General features: G+C 41.5%; 1 protein-coding gene across 1 annotated transcript in view; it reads right to left on the reverse strand.

Annotated features, from left to right (window-relative positions):
- suclg2 (succinate-CoA ligase GDP-forming subunit beta) overlaps nt 1-21,544 on the reverse strand; it is a 188,663-nt gene that overhangs the window by 82,619 nt on the left and 84,500 nt on the right. The window contains exons 5-8 of the mRNA XM_017711485.2: nt 16,546-16,698; nt 14,770-14,859; nt 11,185-11,281; nt 1,559-1,720 (exon numbers count right to left, since the gene is read on the reverse strand). Coding sequence (XP_017566974.1) covers nt 1,559-1,720; nt 11,185-11,281; nt 14,770-14,859; nt 16,546-16,698 — 502 coding nt within the window. The remainder of the gene's footprint in view (nt 1-1,558; nt 1,721-11,184; nt 11,282-14,769; nt 14,860-16,545; nt 16,699-21,544) is intronic.

Genomic DNA, 21,544 nt, shown 5'->3' on the forward strand with positions numbered 1-21,544 from the left:
TTGTTACATTAACATCAATGTTACATTATTTCCTTCTTGTTTACAAATTTTCGTAGAACAAAACCAAAGCAAATCAAAAAAGCAATTTTTGGCAATTATAACTGCTGCATACAATATTATAGTATCTCAAAAAAGTACATGCCTCACATATAAAACAGAAAAATATAGATAAAATATATTCAATGTTAGATTGTCAGATACTTATATGTGGAATATTATGGTATATATATTACAGATAAACCTATGTCATTACTGTTTTCCAAAACTTGCCCCATTAAAAAGTTGGCTTCTTATTATGTAGCACACACACACGCACACACACACACACACACACACACACACACACACACACACACACACTTTCTAAGCCGCTTCTCCCTCAGGGTCGCGGGGGGGCGCTGGAGCCTATCCCTGCGGTCATCGGGAGGAAAGCAGGATACACCCTGGACAGGTCGCCAGTCTATTATGTAACTTGTTTGTTTAAATTTTCTGTTCTACCTTAAACAGAGCAGCAGGGGCTGTCATAGGCTGTAGGCTAGGGTACCAGCCTTGTGACCGAAATGTTGCCATTTCAATCCCCTGAGCTAACAGGACATAACTGAAGTGCATTTGAGCAAGGCACCTTACCCCCAACTGCTCCCCGGAGGCTGTGGATAGGGCTGCCCACCGCTCTGAGCAAGTGTGCTCACTGCCCCCTAGTGTGTGTGTTCACGAGTGTGCATGAGGGTGTTTTACCTAAGTTTAGAGGTGAAATTCCTTTGTGGGCTAACACAGTTGGTCGGTTCTTGGTTCTAAAAAGCTGGCTTCTTATTCAGCAGCTTTTTTTGTTTAAATTTTCTATTCCACCTTAAATGGAGCAGCACCTACATTCTGGCAGCTGTACCAGCACCTGAATGTAACTGCTACATCATTTAAGCTAGAACGGGACACTTAAACAAGAAGCCAACTTCAGCTTTGTTGAATTTCTCACATCATTAGTCTCATATGTGCATCCCAATCAATATTACAAGACTGACTATTCCGACTCAGATGATATGGACAGGACAACGGGTGGTGATCGAGGGTCTGCTGCATTTTCAGCTAAACCTGCTAACGTAAGCCATACTATCAGCATTTATAGGTGCCGTATCACTGTAACTATCGCTGTTGTTGGTTAGTGTAGTGGTTAACACCACCGCCTTCTACACTGTAGACTGGGGTTCAATCCCCCACCAGGGCAAGTCCTTGGGCAAGACTCCTAACACCACCTTGGCCTACCTGTGTAAAATGATCAAGTTGTAAGTCGCTCTGGATAAGAGCGTCAGCCAAATGCCATAAATGTAAATGTAACTCAGATCTAAGGAAGACCTTCAATCAGTACACTATGAACACTCAATATTTACATTTTTCCAGACATTTTGAATGTTGCTCTTAGCAAGTGATGAACTAATTTTATTGACTAATTTTAGTCATTATTACATGTGACATTGTTTCCTCTAAACGAACCTGATCAGTCTTTAATATGTAAAGTTATTACAAACCAATAAAGAACACGATCTATTAAAATAAGTAAACACACCAAAGCAGGCGATGTTTCCATCCAGGCCGATGTATTTGAGGTCATATTTGGCCGCCTCGGTTTCGATGGGGTCACTCTCGGCCGTGTCATCCATGGCGAAGACGGCTTTCTGGCGGAACTCGGCGTTGTCGTCAAAGTTTATTTTGGCATCGAAGCACACAACTGAGAAAAACATGAGCAAAATGAAAGCATTAGTGCTGGTTTCTCCATTTGTTCAGCCAAAAGTTTGGACAAACTGGACTGAAGGGTTAATGGAAACTTTTTGCTTAATCTTAAAGCCCTTTTGATCCATATATTACATCTTGCATGTTTAAAGGCTTATGAATGTGCTTCCAAGACAAATGAATGTAACAAATGATTAGAGTTGCTGCACGATCGTTACAATTAAACTCTGTTTAAACCATCAACAGAGGAAAACAGCGCCACTTCATATACAATGGCATTAATTAAAAGCCCATGTCCCACATTTTTCTTGCATTTTATTTTGTCCACGTCTTGCATTTTTTGTAGCTTAATTTGGTCAAAATTCATTTTACATGATTATTTTCCAAGCTCTCTAACTCTCAGAATTAAACTGACTGTTTCTGTTGGAGTGTCTTAAAGACTGATATATGTAAATAAGATAATCCTTTATTAGTCCCACAACGGGGAAATTCTCAGTGCTACAGCGGCAAAGGGACAGCAACGTACTCAAGAAAAGGAGAAGTAACAAGAGAATTAACAAACAAGTAATTAACCTTGTCCAGTTCTTAATAAGGTTTTTTTTTTCAGTTTGTTACTTGTTACTATTTAGGCAATGTATACTCACCGGCCACTTTATTAGGTACACCTGTTCAGTTGCTTGTTAACACAAATAGCTAATCAGCCAATCACACGGCCACAACTCAATGCATTTAGGCATGTAGAGGTGGTCAAGACAACGTGCTGAAGTGCAGACTGAGCATCAGAACGGGGAAGAAAGGGGATTTAAGGGACTTTGAACGTGGCGTGGTTGTTGGTGCCAGACGGGCTGGTCTGAGTATTTCAGAAACTGCTGATCTGCTGGGATTTTCACGCTCAACCATCTCTAGGGTTTACAGAGAACGGTCCGAAAAAGAGGAAACATCCAGTGAGCGGTCAGTTGTGTGGATGAAAATGCCTTGTTGATGTGAGAGGTCAGAGGAGAACGGGCAGACTGGTTCCAGATGATAGAAAGGCAACAGGAACTCAAATCACCAACCAAAATCTCTGAGGAACGTTTCCAACACCTTGCTGAAAGTGTGCCACAAAGAATTAAGGCAGTTCTGAAGGCAAAAGGGGGTCCAACCTTTTACTAGCATAATAATAAAGTGGCCAGTGAGTGTATATTAGAACTAAACATAAAAAGATAAAAAAATATAAACAAAATAAAGAACTATAAATAAATAAAAAAGCTAAGATATTTACATTTTAAGGATATTTTGCCTGAAATTCACATGGAGTTTTGCACATGAGGTACTGGTTTATATCACACATGGGATGGTGAGGAGTTAACAATATAAACAATTCTAAATAGAAAGCTCAGTATTTACACTATAGAGATATTTAACAATATATTGCACATGGTGTGGTGATTATATTGCACACAGGAATAGGTGATAAAATCACTGTGTGCTCTGTAGGTGTGTGAGGTCTAGTGGGAGTGAAGGGGGTTCTACTGGGAGCAGAGGCTGGTTGTACAGTCTGACAGCAGCAGGAAGGAAGGACCTGTGAAAGCAACTCCTTCACACACTTGGGGTTAAGCAGCCGGTCACTGAAGGAGCTGCCCAGTGCTGCCAGAGTCTCAGGCATGGGGTGGGAGCTGTTCTCCAGCATGGATGCTAGTCTGGCTAACACAAATGAGCTCTGTTCTGATTGGCTGCCATGTATTGGGACTTTAAAAAAAAATCTCCAGGTTTAAAAACTCTTTAGCACTTTAATGTGCATGGGTGTGGCTAAACTGATGTAGGCTGAATTTACGTATGTAAATGAGCTGGTTCTTGTGACATCACAAAAAACAAGCGCAATTAATTCAAACCACACATGGAACATACTGTGAATAGTATGTTCTGACACTTTAAGAGTGTTATAAGGGACTTTTTCTATGATATGGGTCTTTTAATGTTTATTTTATTTAGTGCACAATCCTTCCACATTTTTTTTTTAAGTATCCCTTTTTTTTCTGCGCTCGACTTTATCAGTTGTACGTCCTGGTGTGTTTCTGACCCCCCATGACCACTGGATATTTTTATTTTATTGAAATACTACATTATACAGTGACTTCACCCTCGCCTTTGGGCCTTATTATATATTCTAATGCCTCTAATTGTTGAAAATAAAGGTTTTTACACACTGTTTGACTTTTTAAAACGTATTTTAAGACTTTGTAAGACTTTAAGGATCTTTCTGCACTTTCCTTTCTATCAAACACCTTCCATTTAAACCTTTATACATGTTCAAGGTACGGTCATTGACCTACGCAGAACATTTCACTGAATGGTCGTTGCTAAACTCCTGTAGGCTGAATTTATTTATGTAAATGAGCTGGTACTTGTGACATCCCAAAAACAAGCTGAATGAATTCAAAACAAGCTGTTTTTGCTGCATAGTTGAAAAATGAGGGAATTTTCCAAGATATGGGCCCTTTAATGTTTATTTTATTCAGATTGGCGGGAAATGAAACATGAATATCTGCTAGACTTCACAATCAAATTCTTAAATGTCCTTGACTTTATTACCAGTTCTGGATCCTCTACCCCTTCATTAGTGCTCTGGCTCTGACCACATGACCACTGGATATTTTTATTTGGGGGAATTATTCTAAAATACTACTACATACATACTAAATACATACCAAATACATACTAAATACTACTAAATACTACTAAATACTCTTGTTTCCCTTGCCTTTGAGCTTCACCTTAGACTTTAAAGCAAAACCTTTTTTTTTTTAGACATTTTTGACTTATTGAAATGTATTTTAGGACTTTAAGGATCTTTCTACACTTTCTATCTTCCATTAAAACCTATTCATTTAGTAAATTTAGGTACAGGTACTGCCAAGGTACAGTAATCGACCTTGGCAGTAACATTCATTGACTGGCGTGGCTAAACTTGCTGTAGGCTGAATTAATATATGCAAATGGGCAGGTTTTTGTGATGTCACAAAAACAATGCAGAAAGGCCAGAGAACCTCCAGATCCTTAAAGATAAAAAAGGGTCTAAAAAGTAACAATTAGCATTAAAATCGGCATTAAGATGCTGCCCAAAAGTGAGGTCCAGTGTCCAGATTGTGCTGTTCTATAATATCTCAATCCAGAGGGTCCCGTTCTACAAACAGGGCCTCTACACGAAGCAGAACTAACAGAGAAGTGCTTTTCTATCCATACAGAACTGTGGGAACAGATTCTGTTCCTAAGGTAACATGAAAGCTAATGAGTTTTCGTGTTAAACCAGCACAGCTTTAGTCTTCAGTGTTGGGTATCTGAGCGTGATGTCTCCACCGCGTAAAGTCTGACAGTGCCTCGAAGGGAAATATTATTATTTATGATGAGCTCTGCTTTAACGTTTCGCTGCTGGACACTGTTCAGAACAAATAACATTTGAACAGTGAGCTACCTTCCCTTAGGCCAAAGCAGCTTTAAAACACAAAAGGGCATCGTCTCCCTTCCACCTTTCAGTGTGGTCTGAAGGCTCTCCTGAAGGGAAATAAAGGATAGAATATACATGATTCAGCTTGTGAAAGCTTTATGAAACAACAACAGTGCGTCACTCTGTAAAGCGATAGCTTAGCGGGAGAACTTACACAACACACTGCTGAACAGGTACGTTTGGGCCTCAATAACCAACATCAGTGTTTTTTCATAAATTAGTTCTTGAGAAATGTTCTAAGAAAAAGTCGTAAAAGTCACCTTTGTGCTCATGAGTGTGTGGATTCTGTTCTTATGTAAGAGCAAACCCCCCCCCCCCCCACCCCCCCCCCCAAAAAAAAACATTGGTGAGTGAAAACTGGGAAATTTTAAGAAGAAATTTTGGTAACACTTTCTATGAATGTAACATTTGTAAGCACCTATAAACACATTCATAACCTGTTATAATGCATTCATAAGGCATCATAAACATGGCTATAAATATACATTACACATTATAGCCATGCTTATTATGCATTATGAATTCTTAACATAATGCATTATAAGTACTGTTCAAAACAAATTATAAGAGCTCATAAGTCGTATTTGTCCACCAGTAAAGTGAAGCGTACTGTACTAAAGCCTCCTCCAGTGTTAAGAGAGAGGCTTCGAGTTGAAGAATTTACTGAAACACTAAAACATCCACAGTAAAGTTCATTACAGGCTTCAGAGTTTAAACTAGAGCTGCCCTCAGTGTTTTACCCAGTGTGGGAAAGTCAATGTACACCACTGTTAATGTGCACCACCATTAGCTTGGCACTAACTCAACACTGCATATCCAATAGAACGCTAGCAGAAATAAGCATTATTGTACTGTAGTGATGTTGCAGAGTGAAGGGTTCTAGCGCTTGACGTTAGAACCAGTGAGGAAATAAATTACAATGACAACACTCTACTATCAAATATAACATTATTAACACTACTTATAATGCATTATATTAACAATTCATAATGTATAATAACCATGGTAATAACATGTAATTCCAGTGTAATTCATTTTTATAAAGGCACACTACATTCAGTTTGTGGAGAAGGGGGCCATACACACTTTAAAACGGTTTATTATAGAAAAATAAAAAGACTGGAGTCAAGATAAGATGTATAGAGTTAATGTAACATAATGGAACCTTGAAAAAAAAAGGTGATAAAATAACTAAATAACCACAAATTACGGTAACAAAGCCGTCCCATCCCAATCAAACAGTGTGTAGCTGATCAGCAAATACATGTTTAGCGTCTGAAGTTGTTCTTCAGCCTTGCACTGGAGCTATGAGGCTAATGTAGCTAACAAGCAATATAAGCTTAGCATTGGGTAAACTGCATATCACATATATTCTAAGCCGTTTATCCTCCTGGTTTGCAGTGGTGCTGGAGCCTATCCCAGCATTAATTGGGCGGAAGGCAGGTAACACCCTGGAGAGGCTGCCAGTCCATCACAGGGCGGACACACAAACACCTAGAGCCAATTTAGTGTCTCCAATTAGCCTGATTCTACATCTCTGGACTGTGGGAGGAAACCAGAGCACCTGCTGGAAACCCATGCAGACATGGGGAGAACATGCAAACAACATGCAAACAAAGACTCTGGTTACCCGGCCGGGGAATCGAACCCAGGCCCTTCTTGCTGTAAGGCAACAGTGCTAACCACTGTCGCCCACTGCATGTATTCATACCCACGTTTCTCCTCAATTTAATTATACCCATCACCACCTACTTGTTAGGTTGTCTGATCACATGATGCTAACAAGCTGGGAGAGCGAACAAGGTCAGTTATGCTCTGTTGGACTCCTGGTTACAGAGGGCTGTGGCATCGCCAGGGATCAAACTTGCAATCTTAGAGATTATGAGACGTATGTGGTTTCTGAATCTGCATGACACGCTTTAAAATTCACTAAAGCACAATAAAAAAAAATCAGTCAATATTTTTTACAGATAAAGTAATTGTTGCCATATGGCAACACAACGTGCAGTAGAGGGTTAAGTGCATGTCACTCCTTGCTACATTAGCCGCGTAGCTTCAGTATACAACTACTGAAGTGAACTTCACACCCCGAGCATGTCTTGGCTGATCAACTGCATGCGAGATAAGCAGAAAACCGCAAATGTGAACCATCACTTCAAGCCCGACCAAATGGGCCGCCTCCTTCTCCCCACCCTCCGTAGAATCCTATGATCGATCTTCTCCCTCTACATCACAGTCCTTTCCCTGGAGATGCCATCATCCACAGACTCGTACATGTTTCTGCTCCAGCCGTTATGTGTGTGATATAATGGCCACTACAGAGCTCAATACAATCATTTAGGCAGCAGCTAGAGAGGCTGAGCATTCATCACTGCGCTCTCAGTGCAGCGTCTCTGAGCTCATCCAGCACAGCGAGAGGAGGTGATGAATCGGAGGGAGGAGAGGAGGACTCTAATCAGACTCGTCTGTAGACTTCCAACTCTATCCCTCCATTTCTCTCTCTCTCTCACTCTCCATCATCTCCCTCACTCTCTTATCTCTTCATCTTTTCCCTCCCCCTCTCTTTCTGTAACTCTTTCTCTCTCTCACCCCCTCAATTTTCCCTTCTTCCTCTAACTTTGTCTCACCCTTCCTTTTCTTCCCTCTCTTTCTATTTTTCCCCTCCTCTCTCACCCTTCCATTCATTTTCCCCTTCCCTCTCCTTCACCCCTTTATTCCCCCTTTCTTCTCCCTCACTCTTTCCCTCTCTCTCTCTCACCCCTTTCACCTTTTCCTTCCCTCCTCCTCCAAGTCTCCCTCTCACCCCTTCCATCATTTTCTCTCTCTCAACCTCCTTTGCTTTCCCTTCCTCCCTCTCTCTTCCTTTAACTTTCTCTCTCTCCATCCATCTTTTCTATCTTTATCCTCTGCTTTTTGTCCATTTCTCTCTCTCTTCCTCTCCCTCTCTACACATTCAAGACGGGGGGCAAGAGCACAAGACGAAGAACAAGATGTAAAGAGTAAAGAAAAAGATGAAAATAGAGAGAGAGGAGAAAGGAAAAGAGAGAAATAGAGAAAGGAGAAACAGAGAACAAAGATGTGAAAGCGAGAAGAAATAGGTGATGAATAAAAACAATGAGAGAAAGAAAAAGGGACAGAGAGAGGAGAAAGGGAGAGAGAGAAATAAGAAAAGATAGAGAGAAAAGGTGTGGAAGAGAAGGAAGAAAGGTGAGTAATCAACAGAGAGAGAGAGAGAGAGAGCGAGCGAGAATGAGAAAGAGCGACAGGGAGGGAGAAAAGTAAGAAGAAATACAGAAAGAAAAGGTGGATGAATAAGAAAGAGTGAGAGAGTGGGAGGAGAAAAGGAAAGGAGAGTGAAGAGAAAAGGAAAGGAGAGCGAGGAGAAAGGGAAGGAGAGCGATTGGGAGAGAGAGAGGAGTAAGAAGAGATGGGGAGATAGTGAAAAGGTGTGCAAGAGAGAGGAATGTAAGAAAGGAGGAGAGGAATAAGAAAGAGAGAGAGAGTGGGAAGAGAAAAGGAAAGGAGAGCGAGGAGAAAAGGAAAGGAGAGAGAGGAGAAAGGGAAGGAGAGCGATTGGGAGAGAGAGAGGAGTAAGAAGAGATGGTGAGATAGTGAAAAGGTGTGGAAGAGAGAGGAATGTAAGAAAGGAGGAGAGGAATAAGAAAGAGAGAGAGAGACAGTGAGTGAGAAGACAGGCGACAGACAGCGAGCGAGACGGAGTCACAGACAGGTTTTAATCAAATCCAGGCCGACAGCAGACGTGTGAGGAGCAGACGACTCTGAACAAACACGCTCAGTCTGATTAAACACAGAGAAAACACTTCATTAGACATACAGAGAGAGAGAGAGAGAGAGAGAGAGAGAGAGAGAGAGAGAGAGAGAGAGATAATAAACACATCCTCTTACTTTGTCATCTCCTGACACTACAGAACACTAACAATGTCGTCTCTGAACAATTCATCAAACTACAGAGGGAGGAACGTGAGCTCCGTCCGGCACGGAGAGACGTTTAATATAAACACCATGATGTCACTGAGAGCTGATACAGCACTGAGAGCTGATCACACACAAACAAACTAGCACGGAGACAAAAAGAAAGAAAAAGTACAAAGTGAAGTAAGAGATAAATGAGGAAAGAGAAGAGAGGTGGGAGAAGAGAAGAAAGGAGAAGAAAGTAGAAGTGAAAAGAAAGAGAGACAAAAAGAAAGAAGAGAGGAATAAAGAAGAGAAAAAAGAGAAGAAAGCAGAAGAGATGAACAGAGAAAGAGACAGAGAAAGAGAGGACAGAAGAGGAGAGAAGAGAAGAAGAGAGAGGAGGAGAGAAGACAGGAGACGAGAGAAGAGAGAAGAGAAGAAAGGAGAGAAGAGAAGAGAAGAGAGAAGAGAGAAGAGAGGAGAGAAGAGAGAAGAGAAGAGAGAAGAGAGGAGAGAAGAGAAGAAAGGAGAGAAGAGGAGAGAAGAGAAGAAAGGAGAGAAGAGAAGAGAGAAGAGAGAAGAGAGGAGAGAAGAGAAGAAAGGAGAGAAGAGGAGAGAAGAGAAGAAAGGAGAGAAGAGGAGAGAAGAGGAGGGAAGAGGAGAGAAGAGAAGAAAGGAGAGAAGAGGAGAGAAGAGAAGAAAGGAGAGTAGAGGAGAGAAGAGAAGAAAGGAGAGAAGAGGAGAGAAGAGGAGAAAGGAGAGAAGAGAGAAGAGAGGAGAGAAGAGAAGAAAGGAGAGAAGAGGAGAGAAGAGAAGAAAGGAGAGAAGAGAAGAGAGAAGAGAGAAGAGAGGAGAGAAGAGAAGAAAGGAGAGAAGAGGAGAGAAGAGAAGAAAGGAGAGAAGAGAGAAGAGAGAAGAGAGGAGAGAAGAGAAGAAAGGAGAGAAGAGGAGAGAAGAGAAGAAAGGAGAGAAGAGGAGAGAAGAGGAGGGAAGAGGAGAGAATGGAGAGAAGTTCATGGTTTTAACAAGGTGAACTATAAAGACTGGGACAGCTGTTATTTTGTGGGTACGACACACTTCGGGGGAAAATGTGCTAAGCAGAAGCTTTTGTCAATGATGCTTTGACATAATACACATCACTGCAGCCACTGATACCCATCATTAAATCCCACTCAGCCTGATGAGAAACAGGAGAGAGCTGTAAAAGCATCAATCTGACTGTATTTTAAAACAATCAACTTTCAAAGTATTTACACTCACCGCCTGTTTTATCAGGTTCACTTATTAAACTCAATTTGCAGTTCTCCACTTACAGACTGTAGTCTTCATAATGTGTTAGTCCCCCTTCATCCTGTTATTGATCGGAACCACCACAGTGTAGGTGGATCATTCTAGGCACTGCAGGGCCACTGATGTGGTGGTGATGTGTTGGTGTGCTGGTATGAGTGGATCAGACAAAGCAGTGCTGCTGGAGTTTTTAAAACACTGGGTCCACTCACTGTCCACTCTATTAGACACTCCTACCTTGTTGGTCCACCTTGTAGAAGTAAAGTCAGAGACAGTAGCTCATCTGCTGCTGCACAGTTTGTGTTGGTCATCTTCTAGCTCTTCGCCAGTGGGCACAAGACGCTGCTGGCTGGATATTTTTGGTTGCTGGACTATTCTCAGTCCAGCAGTGACCCTAAGACTGCACGGCTATGTGCTTGATTTTATCCACCTCTTAGCAACGGGTGTGTCTGAAACACCTGACCTCAACACCTAGGAAGGGCGTCCATATACTTTTGGCCACACAGTGTAGCTAACTGGTGAGAACATTTGATTTAAAGCAATAAAAAAGGACATTGAGTGAGCCTCAATCGATTGAGTGGAGTCTCTGGACACCTGCTGATCTGGACAGTGAGAAAACAGAGCTACAGCTTTGCTCTCACCAGAGCTGGTTCTTCTCTCGCACTTACGATTCAACTTTTGTATGCGCAGACTCGGTGACGAGTATATACCGTGACTTTCCCACAAACCCAGAGGAGCTCCTGAGAGACAGCTGCTGCGGTGTGGAAGCGTCTCACCTTGTCCTTGGGGAGTCTCTCCGAGTGGATTGACTTCCACTTGAGTGGCGTCGACTTTCAGGAACAGATCATAGAGCTTCTTAATCTGATCTGCAGCCTGGGACACATCCACAGAGAGAGGAGTAATTACCCCACAGCAATCAAACTCACCAGCCTGTCAGCGTCCATCATCGCAACCACACACACACACACACACACACACACACACACACACACACAATCATCTTCTCATCACACACACACACACAGACATCCTCACATGCACACAGAAACAACAGCCCTTTGAGGACTGAACAATTACTGTATTTTAGAAAAGACGGAGACTTTTTCACAACCCGTTTCCAGCCTTAACTGACCAGCAGTACCGTTTCACATGGGCCACTACACTGTCCAGTACAGACGAAATAACCAGCAGCTGTTTTAAACACTGGTAAACCATGAAGGACGTAGCTGGGAAGAATATCGCTGTTGTCGGGGCAAAACCTTGTATCTCCAAAAGTATGATTTTACAGGAGAAGGAAAAAAACATACTTTACTTTTAATGTCAGTCAATGGAACCGGAATTTTTCCCAAGTCATTTCGGGCTGTTTCTTTTAGTTCATTCGTCATGGAATTTACACACAATGTAAAGGACAACAGGCATTTTCACAGTGTCAAAAACTGAAAAACAGCAAAAATAGAGGTTTTACCCCAAAAACAGCCATATAAAGATGTTACAAAAGTACATATTTGCATTTTTGCATACTTGATTTGCATTTGCACAATAAAAGAAAAAAGTTCCATAATATGTTTTGAGATTTATAAGATTAAGAATAAGCTTTGTATTATTTATTCACTTTGCAGGGTTTATGGAGTTTTATACTACAAATACTACTAACTACTACCACTACTACCACTACTAATAATAATATTATTGTTGTTGTGGTGTTGTTATTTTGTTTAGTACCACAGTAGTGATATTATTATAATAGAAATATATTATATACGCTGGTTCTTCAAGGCTACCTTACTGGATCACTGTTTGTGACTAATGTAAAACCAAAAGCAGAGTAAAAGGTGAATCAGAAACATCTACACTGCTGCTACTGTATTTATTGCCTTGATCTGTAACCACACAGCCCTGCACTGCCCGGTGGAAAAGCACCATTAAATGTTTTACAGTAGATACAGGTCCAAGATGACCACTGAAGTGTAAAACAGCTGAGCGCAGCTTGCTGGGAGAAGAGTTTGGTCCCACTTTGTATTGAGTGTCTCTAATAACTGTGTAGTTACATGTGAACAACATATGCAACAACAACTACTAACGATTTAGTCGCTGTTACGGCCGGATTACAGAAGTACACCTTATGTAATTACACGTGTATCAACTTCAGCTGTTATATAGGTACAGTGCAATTACAGAGTGGAAATTACAGAATGGCAATGTGAAGTCAGTAGGTTGCCTTGTTATAACACAGTTATTCCGCAGTAATTATGTAACAAATGTAATATGTAAAAATACTTTATCTGTAGTGTATTAAAATGATACACGTGTAATTACACAGGCTGTACTGCTGTAATCCACGTGTAACACTGGTTAAAGAATCAGTAGTTAGTGTTGTTACATATGTTATTGATGTGTAACTACACAGTTATTAGACACTAAATATAAAGTGGGAACAAGAGTTTAAGCAGGAGAGGACACTGGACTGGTCACCGTAATACAGCGTGTTCCTGATGTCCCAACCTAACATATCCCATTATCTAAAGCCTTGTGGAGATAAAATGACATTTCTCAGTGTTCCTGCACTAAAGAATGCAGGATGACTAAACACGGCAGCTCATATTCGCTGACACACACACACACACACACACACACACACACACACACACACTGCCCTCGTTTAGTCATCTTACAGCACTTCAAAGTTATTGAAGTTATTTAAACCATATTCCGCCTCCAAAAGCATCCTAATTACAGCTGAGCTGAATAGACGTTTGCAAATGAGCTTTATTAAAAGGACGACTTTAGCAGAAACAAAACGACAGGCAGCACACTTGATTAATAATTTCTCTCTCCTCGGGCTGCTGGAATCAATGTCTGATCGTACAGCCACATACAGACACGCTGAGCATCCTGAGCTCAAGCCTCGTGTTCACAGCCCTTAAAAAACGCCTTCATTAAGTCAATTTATACATTTCCTGTATTTCAGCATCCAAACGCGTCCGAGTCCTGCATGCTACTCTGAATTAGCCTTAATACAACGCCAAAGGAGGGGAAAGAAGAGGAGAAGAGGAATGAGACAGAAAAGAGAAAAGGGAGGAAAAAGATGAAGAATCAAGATAAAGGAAGACGAAGAAGAAGAATGAAAGAGAAAGAAGAAGAATGAAAGAGAAAGAAGAAGAAAAAGAAGAATGAAAGAGAAAGAAGAGGAAAAGGAGAAGAAGAATGAAAAAGAATGAAGGAGAAAGAAGAAGAAGAAGAATGAAGCAGAAAGAAGAAGAAGAAGAAGAAGAAGAAAAAGAAGAAGAATGAAGAAGAAGAAGAAGGAGAAAGAAGAAGAAGAAAAAGAAAAAGAAGAAGAATGAAGAAGAAGAAGAATGAAGAAGAAGAAGAATGAAGGAGAAAGAAGAAGAAGATGAAGAAGAAGGAGATGAAGAATGAAGGAGAAAGAAGAATGAAGGAGAATAATGAAGAAGAAAAAGAACAATAAAAGACAAAAAAGAAGAATGAAGGAGAGAAGAAGAAGAAGAATGAAGGAGAAAGAAGAAGAATGAAGGAGAAATAAGAAGAAGAAAAAGAAAAAGAAGAAGAATGAAGAAGAAGAAGAATGAAGAAGAAGAAGAATGAAGGAGAAAGAAGAAGAAGATGAAGAAGAAGGAGATGAAGAATGAAGGAGAATAATGAAGAAGAAAAAGAACAATAAAAGACAAAAAAGAAGAATGAAGGAGAGAGAAGAAGAAGAATGAAGGAGAAAGAAGAAGAATGAAGGAGAAAGAAGAAGAATGAAGGAGAAAGAAGAATGAAGAAGAAAAAGAACAATAAAAGACAAAAAAGAAGAATGAAGGAGAGAGAAGACGAGGATGAAGGACAAAGAATAAGATGAAGAAAAAGACGACAACAAAAACAGCAACAAAAACAACAAAGAAAAAGAGGATGACAAACAGAGGACAGAGATGAAAAGAGGAGATGAAGAAGAGAAAGAAGTGCGTGTGATGCAGAAAGGTTGAACAAACGGCCCTGAAGTGCTTGGATTAAACTCTCTTTATAATATTGTAGATTAAAAACGAGGCCCTTTCTTTCTCCTCTAAACTCATGAAGACGGGGTTTTGTTACGACAATGACGTGATGAGCATTTCACCTCCTGACCTAGACGCCTGCCAAGACGGGCACAAGCCAAACGTCTCAATGTTTTCGTGGCTGAAAATGACATAACGTTAAAAACACACAGCATTCAGTCAAAGGGATCAGCAGACCAACCGGATCTGTGAAAGCGAGCAGAGAGTCTGTCTCCAGCGAGTTCATTTATTCTTAAGAACAGTGAGTTTTTCCCTATTCGGCGTCTAGAGTGGGACAACATGCTGCTTCAAGTCCTGGCACATTACCTGCCTCTCCAGTGGCCCTTTGAAGCCCAAATTAGCTGCCATACGCAGTGCCTGGTCATCTCGAACACCTTCGAAAATATCTATGGCTTCCTGTGGAAAAACAGAGAGAGAGAGAGAGCGAGCGAGAGAGAGCGAGAGAGCGAGTGAGCGAGAGAGAGAGCGAGAGAGAGAGAGAGCGAGAGAGAGAGAGAGAGAGAGAGAGCGAGAGCGAGAGCGAGAGAGAGAGAGAGAGAGAGAGAGCACCACTATCAGTGCTAATTTGACACAAAGTAGATGTTCGTATTAAAATGGTGAGATTGCAATTATGCAGTGGCAAGCTGCCAAACAGAGAGAGAGAGAGAGAGAGAGAGAGACAGAGAGAGAGAGAGAGAGAGAGAGAGAGAGAGAGAGAGAGAGAGAGAGAGAGAGAGACCGAGGGTCTCAACAATAGCTCTCTAATTACAGAGTGGCTCTCTGACTGAGCACCTTTGGATTGGAACTGCAAGCATTTGACACAACGGACATTATGCACGTCAGAGGTGGCCGAATAGAACGTTCCGGGTCTAGTGCTGAACCTCACTCAGACCACATGCTCATACGCGACATGTAATCCAACACTTCTTGTTATATTCAGCAATGTGAGAATGTCAGAGACCACCCTTTAATTATATCAATTCCAGTCAAACACTGAAACCTACACATCACGCCCACAGGAGCTTAGCGGTCACCCCGATCTAAATCCACAGGCATTCATTTGGAGATGATCCCATTTTTAGCAGCTATAACAGCTTGGACTCTTCTGGGAAGCTATCTACAAGATTTTGGAGTGTGACTGGAGTTTGCCTATTCATCCAGGAGAGCGTTTGTAAGGTCAGACACTGATGTTGGACGAGAGGGTCGGGCTTACAGTCTCTTCTAATTCATCCCAAAAGTGTTGGATGTGGAAGGTGTTGAGGTCAGGGCTCTGTGAGGGCCAGTCAAGTTCTTCCACACTAAACTCACCCAGTCACGCCTTTGTGGACCTTGCTTTGTGCACTGGGGCTCAGTCATGCTGGAACAGGAAAGGGTCTTCCCCAAAACTGAAGTTTGAAGCGTACAATTGCCCAAAATGTCTTTTGGATTTCTTTTCACTGGAACTAAGGGTTCTAGGCCAACCCCATATCATTATCCCTCCTCCACCAAACTTTACAGCTGGCACAATGCAGTCACGCAGGTACCGTTCTCCTGACATTCCCCAAACCCAGACTCGTCCATCAGACTGACAAATACAGAAGTGTGATTCGTCACTCCATGGAATAGGTTTCAACTGCTCTACAGTCCAGCAGTGGCGTGATTTACACCACTTTGTCCCATGCCATGAAGCTCCCAGTGCACAGTTTTTGTGCTCATGTTGATGCCAGAGGAGGTTTGAACTCTGCAGTGATTGAGTCAGCAGAGTGTTGGTGACTTACGCTCCTCAGCACTCAGTGACCCGCTCTGTAACTTTATGGTCTGACGCATTGGTATTATTGAAAAGTGGAAGTATTTGGGAACCACAGCAACTGAGACATACTCATGGCTAATTCTGGAATATCTAGAGGGTAAGAAATTTTGAAAACTGACTTGTTGCAAAGGTGGCACCCTATCTACCACTCTACTCTCCTAATACAACCGCAAATGTCTGTAAAGACAGAGGCTAGGGGGCTTAATTTTACACAAGTGTGGCAACCAGACTGAATAAAACACCTGAATTCAATGATTGAGGCATGTATATGTATATGAATGCGTATACAAGCGAACAAGCAGACAGGCATGTACCTTAAAGATGAGCTCTGGTGTTCTGGCTGCCACTTCCTCAATGTCCATGCCCCCCTGTGGACTGCCCACCATGACAGGCCCGTTACAAGCACGGTCCATCAGGATTGCAAAGTATGTCTCCCTGGAGATGTCCAGAGCTTCAGCCACCATCACCTGCAACAAACACACACACACACACACACACACACACACACACACACACACACACACACACACACAAACGTCACATTCAAAAGACTACAGGCTCCTCTAAATGCCAGAGTGGACAGATTAAAACACAAACATACACCAATCAGGCATAACATTGAGCACCTCCTTGTTTCTAAGCTCACTGTCTATTCTCCACTCCACTCTACTCCACTTACTGTATAGCTGCACTTTGTAGATCTACAGTTACAGACTGTAGTCCATCTGTTTCTCTGATACTCTGTTACCCCCTTTTACCCTGTTCTTCAGTGGTCAGGACCCCCATGGACCCTCACAGAGCAGGTACTATTTGGGTGGTGGGTCATTCTCAGCACTGCAGTAACACTGACGTGGTGGTGTGTTGGTGTGCGTTGCGCTGGTTTGAGTGGATCAGACACAGCAGTGCTGCTGGAGCTTTTAAACACCTCAGTGTCACTGCTGGACTGAGAATAGTCCACCAACCAAAAATATCCAGCCAACAGCGTCCTGTGGGCGGTGTCCTGTGACCAGTGATGAAGGACTAGAGGACGACCAACACAAACTGCGCAGCAGCAGATGAGCTGTCGTCTCTGACTTTACATCTACAAGGTGGACTGACAAGGTAGGAATGTCTAATAGAGTGGACCGTGAGTGGACACAGTGTTTAGAAACTCCAGCAGCACTGCTGTGTCTGATCCACTCGTACCAGCACAAAACACACTAACACACCACCACCACCACCACGTCAGTGTCACTGCAGTGCTGAGAATGACCCACCACCCAAACTGTACCGCCTCTGTAGGGGTCCATGGGGGTCCTGATCACTGAAAAACAGGGTAAAAGGGGAATAACGAAGTAATTGTAAAACTACAAAGTGCACCTATATAGTTAGCGGAGCTGATAAAAAAGTGGTTTTAATGTTTTGCCTGACCGGTGTAACACCGAGCCATCAGCCATCCTCTTTACACTTGATCGGGTCTATTAACCTACAGGTACCTCAGACTCGAGGTAGCTATGCTAGCAGAATAAGTCACACAGCAGAAAAAAGACAAAGTGAAGAGATAGCAAACACAGTTAGAGGTAAAAGGCCTGGACTACAATGGGGGGAAGGAGTGAGAAAGAAAAAGAAAAAGAGAGAGAGAGAGAGAGAGAGAGAGAGAGAGAGAGAGAGAGAGAGAGAGAGGAGTGTGCCTGTATTGTAAACGGAATACAGCCATATTAGCAGATAAGCTCCTGGCGAGGTGACAGCTAGCTGTGCTTTCCTGTTCACAGAAACACGGAATGACAATGCAATTACAGCCTCTTAACGGCACTCGAACTCAAGCCTCCACCATGTTCAACTGCTACACTCGCTCCATTCATTAAAAGTGATCCGCTGCCTCCGTCCTCTGACACGGAAAAGAATTCCGAGAATTCCGCCACAGCACCACACGTTTTTTTTTTTTAGAACGAAAGAAAATAGACAGTGTCGAATTTGTGAGCAGACTCATTATTCCCAAACACATGCGAGCTGGGGGTGGGAAAGTCTTTGAATAGCAAATGAGAAGGACCCTCAAAAGACGAATCTGAAACGAGTGGAGAAAAGAGCTGGGACTCGAGTTTGGAGGCAAACACAAAGCTGACGTTCTCCGAAAGACTCCCTCACTCACGCCTGAGCAGTTTTTTTTTCTTTTCTTCTTCCTCTTTTTTTTCGCCTTTTCACTAACTCTCTCAGCCTTTCCGGAACTTTCAATCCCTATCTGTCTCTCTTATCTCTCTTTCCTTCCCCTCCCTTCTTCATCTCTCTTTGCCCCTCTTCGAACTGGTTTAATCGCCACCAGTGCTGACAGTTAAATGTGTTAATTACAGCTTTGTGGGTTCAACTTCATGCAAAGTGTCTAATAACTGTGTAATTACATATGAACATGCATGTAACTACAATGTAACTACTGGTGCTGTGTTCACTGTTAGATTACAGGGGCCGCATTACAAACCTCTAAGGTCTGAAATCTTATCTTATAGTTAGGACTGAATTTAGCACAGAAGCTTTTACAGAACAACAGTTCATAATCTTATCCGTTAACTCCAGATATGAAAACAGCATTACAGAAAAACCCAGACTAGACTAACTAAACCTACCTAAAGAACCCCTGAAGAACCATTTTTTCCCCAACGTGTTCTTTGAGGTTCATGGTTCTGTACAGACCCATTTTCTTTACTTAGGAACTCTTGGAGAACCTCTTTTTAAGAGTGTACAGTCTTAGCAAAATGGCTTCTACATAAACCAGACTTTAAAAAGATAGATGGTTCTTCAAGGGTTCATTAGTAAAGACAATGGTTCTATATAGAACCATGAACACTCAAAGAACCCTTTGCATGAATAAGGGTTGTGCGCATCAAGAAAAGGTTCTTCAGATCAATGGAAAATGTGCATGACTGATGGTTCCATAAAGAATCTTTTTGAAAAAGGGTTCTTTATAGCACCCAAAAGGGTCTAATGCTTCTATTATTACACATGTAACACTATAACAACAGAGGAACCCTTTTGGATGCTATATAGAACCATTTTCCTAAAGAAGCCTCTTTTAAGAGCGTACCAAAAAAGGGCTTGTTAGAATAGCGGCACACCTTTTGATGTTATATAAAACCATTTTCAAAAAGGTTCTATACAGAACATTCTACATTAATCTGAAGAACCCTTTCACAATGCAAAGAGCCCTTTAATTTCAGTTAATGGTTCTGTACAGAACCATTTTCTTGACTAAACAACCCGTGGAGAACCTCTTTTTAAGAGTGTACAGCCTTAGCAAAATGGGTTCTACATAATACGGACTTTAAAAAGATTATTTAAGGGTTCCTTTGCGAAACAAAATGGTTCTACATAAAACCACAAACACTCAAAGAACATTTTGCATGATTAAGGGGTTCTTTGCATCGTGAAAGAGTTCTTCAGATTGATGGGAAATGTGAAGGAATGTGCTTTAGACAGTTCTATACAGACCGCTTTGAAAAGGGTTCTATAGAGCACCCAAAAGGGTTCTTCTACGGCTACAAGCTTGACACCGTAAAAATAGAAGAACCCTTTTAGGTGCTACATAAACATCTACATCACATTCTCCATCAATCTGAAGCCTTTCACAATGCAAAGAACCCTTTAACCATGCATATGGTTCTTTGAGCATTCATGGATCTAAAGAGAACCATTTTTGGTCCCACTTTAGATTGTCTCTAATAACTGTGTAGTTACACATGAACATCATATGTAATAACATGAACTACTGCCAATATTACAGCCTATGTAATTACACAAGTGTATCACCTTCAGTTTTGCCTCATGTAATTATACAGGTGTTTCTTCTACACAGGAACTTTCCTGTAGTTCAGTGTTAAAGTTACACTTTAAAGTAAGTGGACAGTTCCTGTGTAGTTATTATGTAGGTACTGTGTAATAACATAGTAGTAACAGACATTGCTTTGGGGAAACGCAGCACATTTAATTAATGTTATAGAAGTTCTATTTTGAGATAAGGGGCGTCTGCTGGACTGTCACATATACAGAATGGTTTAAAGCTGAAGCTGCTTACAGTGTCACAGCACTAGCAACATAAATGCTGGATAAGTGTCAGGAAAGCTGGCAGATACCGTGTAAGTAATGCCTTAATGTAGTTATTACACACTTCCTTCTTCTGAAAAAGTAACTTCTGATTTCAAATGTAATTACATTTATTACCCTTGTGTAATTACATGAGAATAAGCTGTTACAACTATTAATCTACACTTGTGTAATTATATAAGATGGACTTCTGTAATCCAGCTGTAACAGTGATGAAATTATTAGTACAGTGTTGCTGCATATGTTGTTCACATGTAATTACACAGTTATTAGAGACACTTTATATGAAGTTGGACCAGTTTTTTTTTTTTAACTAAAGAACTCTTCGGCCCAATCCCGTTTCTTTTATTACCCCTAGCCCTTGTTTCTGAGTGTCACCCCAACCCCTTGGAACTGAACTACAAGGGGTATTGGTTGACATCTTGCACCACGAAATGGGACCAACCTCAAAACTAAAAACATTACTTCATCAAGGGGCCATTACTTCATCAGTGCCAGCAGTGGAGGGTAAAGCTTTAGCTACATTTAGGGCATCATACGCTTTCAAAGAGGGGCTTTAAGACAATATTTTATCACCCACCCCTAATTCTTTGGTGACACGAAGCTGAAAGTCAGATATTCTCCAGATTCTTGGTCGGTTTTTTACCGTTCCACCTTAAATGGTGCAGCAGTTACGTTCTGGAGCTTTAGGCGTCAGAACTGCTGGACTATTTAAGGTGGAATATCAATTTAGCTCGCTAGCTACCGCATACAATTAGCAATTGTTTATGCTTGTTATGAAGAAAACGACCATAATACACTGAAACTACATTAAACTAGGATAAGAAAAAGGTTATTTTTAATGGAGAAAATACTCACATTTGTGGGTTTCTTTGGTCGCTCGTGCCGCCATCCTGCCGGTTTTTCTTTTTTCTCTATTTTCCTTTTTTGGAGTGAGTCTCTGAAAAAACCTAGGAGGTCCATGTAGCCCTAACACTTTGCCCTACCTCTGAATCTCAACAAAAATTGGGACACGCAAAACCTAGACGAGCCCGCTCAAAACAGGGCTATGGGCGAAGTGGTAGGGGCAAGGGGTGAAACAGGATAAGGGGTGAAACGGGATTGGGCCTTGGAGAACATTATTAAGTGTCCATGCATTGATCATTTGACTCTGCATTGATCATTTGACTCTGCATTGATCATTTGACTCTTTCCTTAAACAACAGGCAAGACAGAGTGGGTGTGGACAGGAATTATATAGGA

This window comes from Pygocentrus nattereri, chromosome 21 (assembly GCF_015220715.1).
Source record: "Pygocentrus nattereri isolate fPygNat1 chromosome 21, fPygNat1.pri, whole genome shotgun sequence".
NCBI lineage: Eukaryota > Metazoa > Chordata > Actinopteri > Characiformes > Serrasalmidae > Pygocentrus > Pygocentrus nattereri.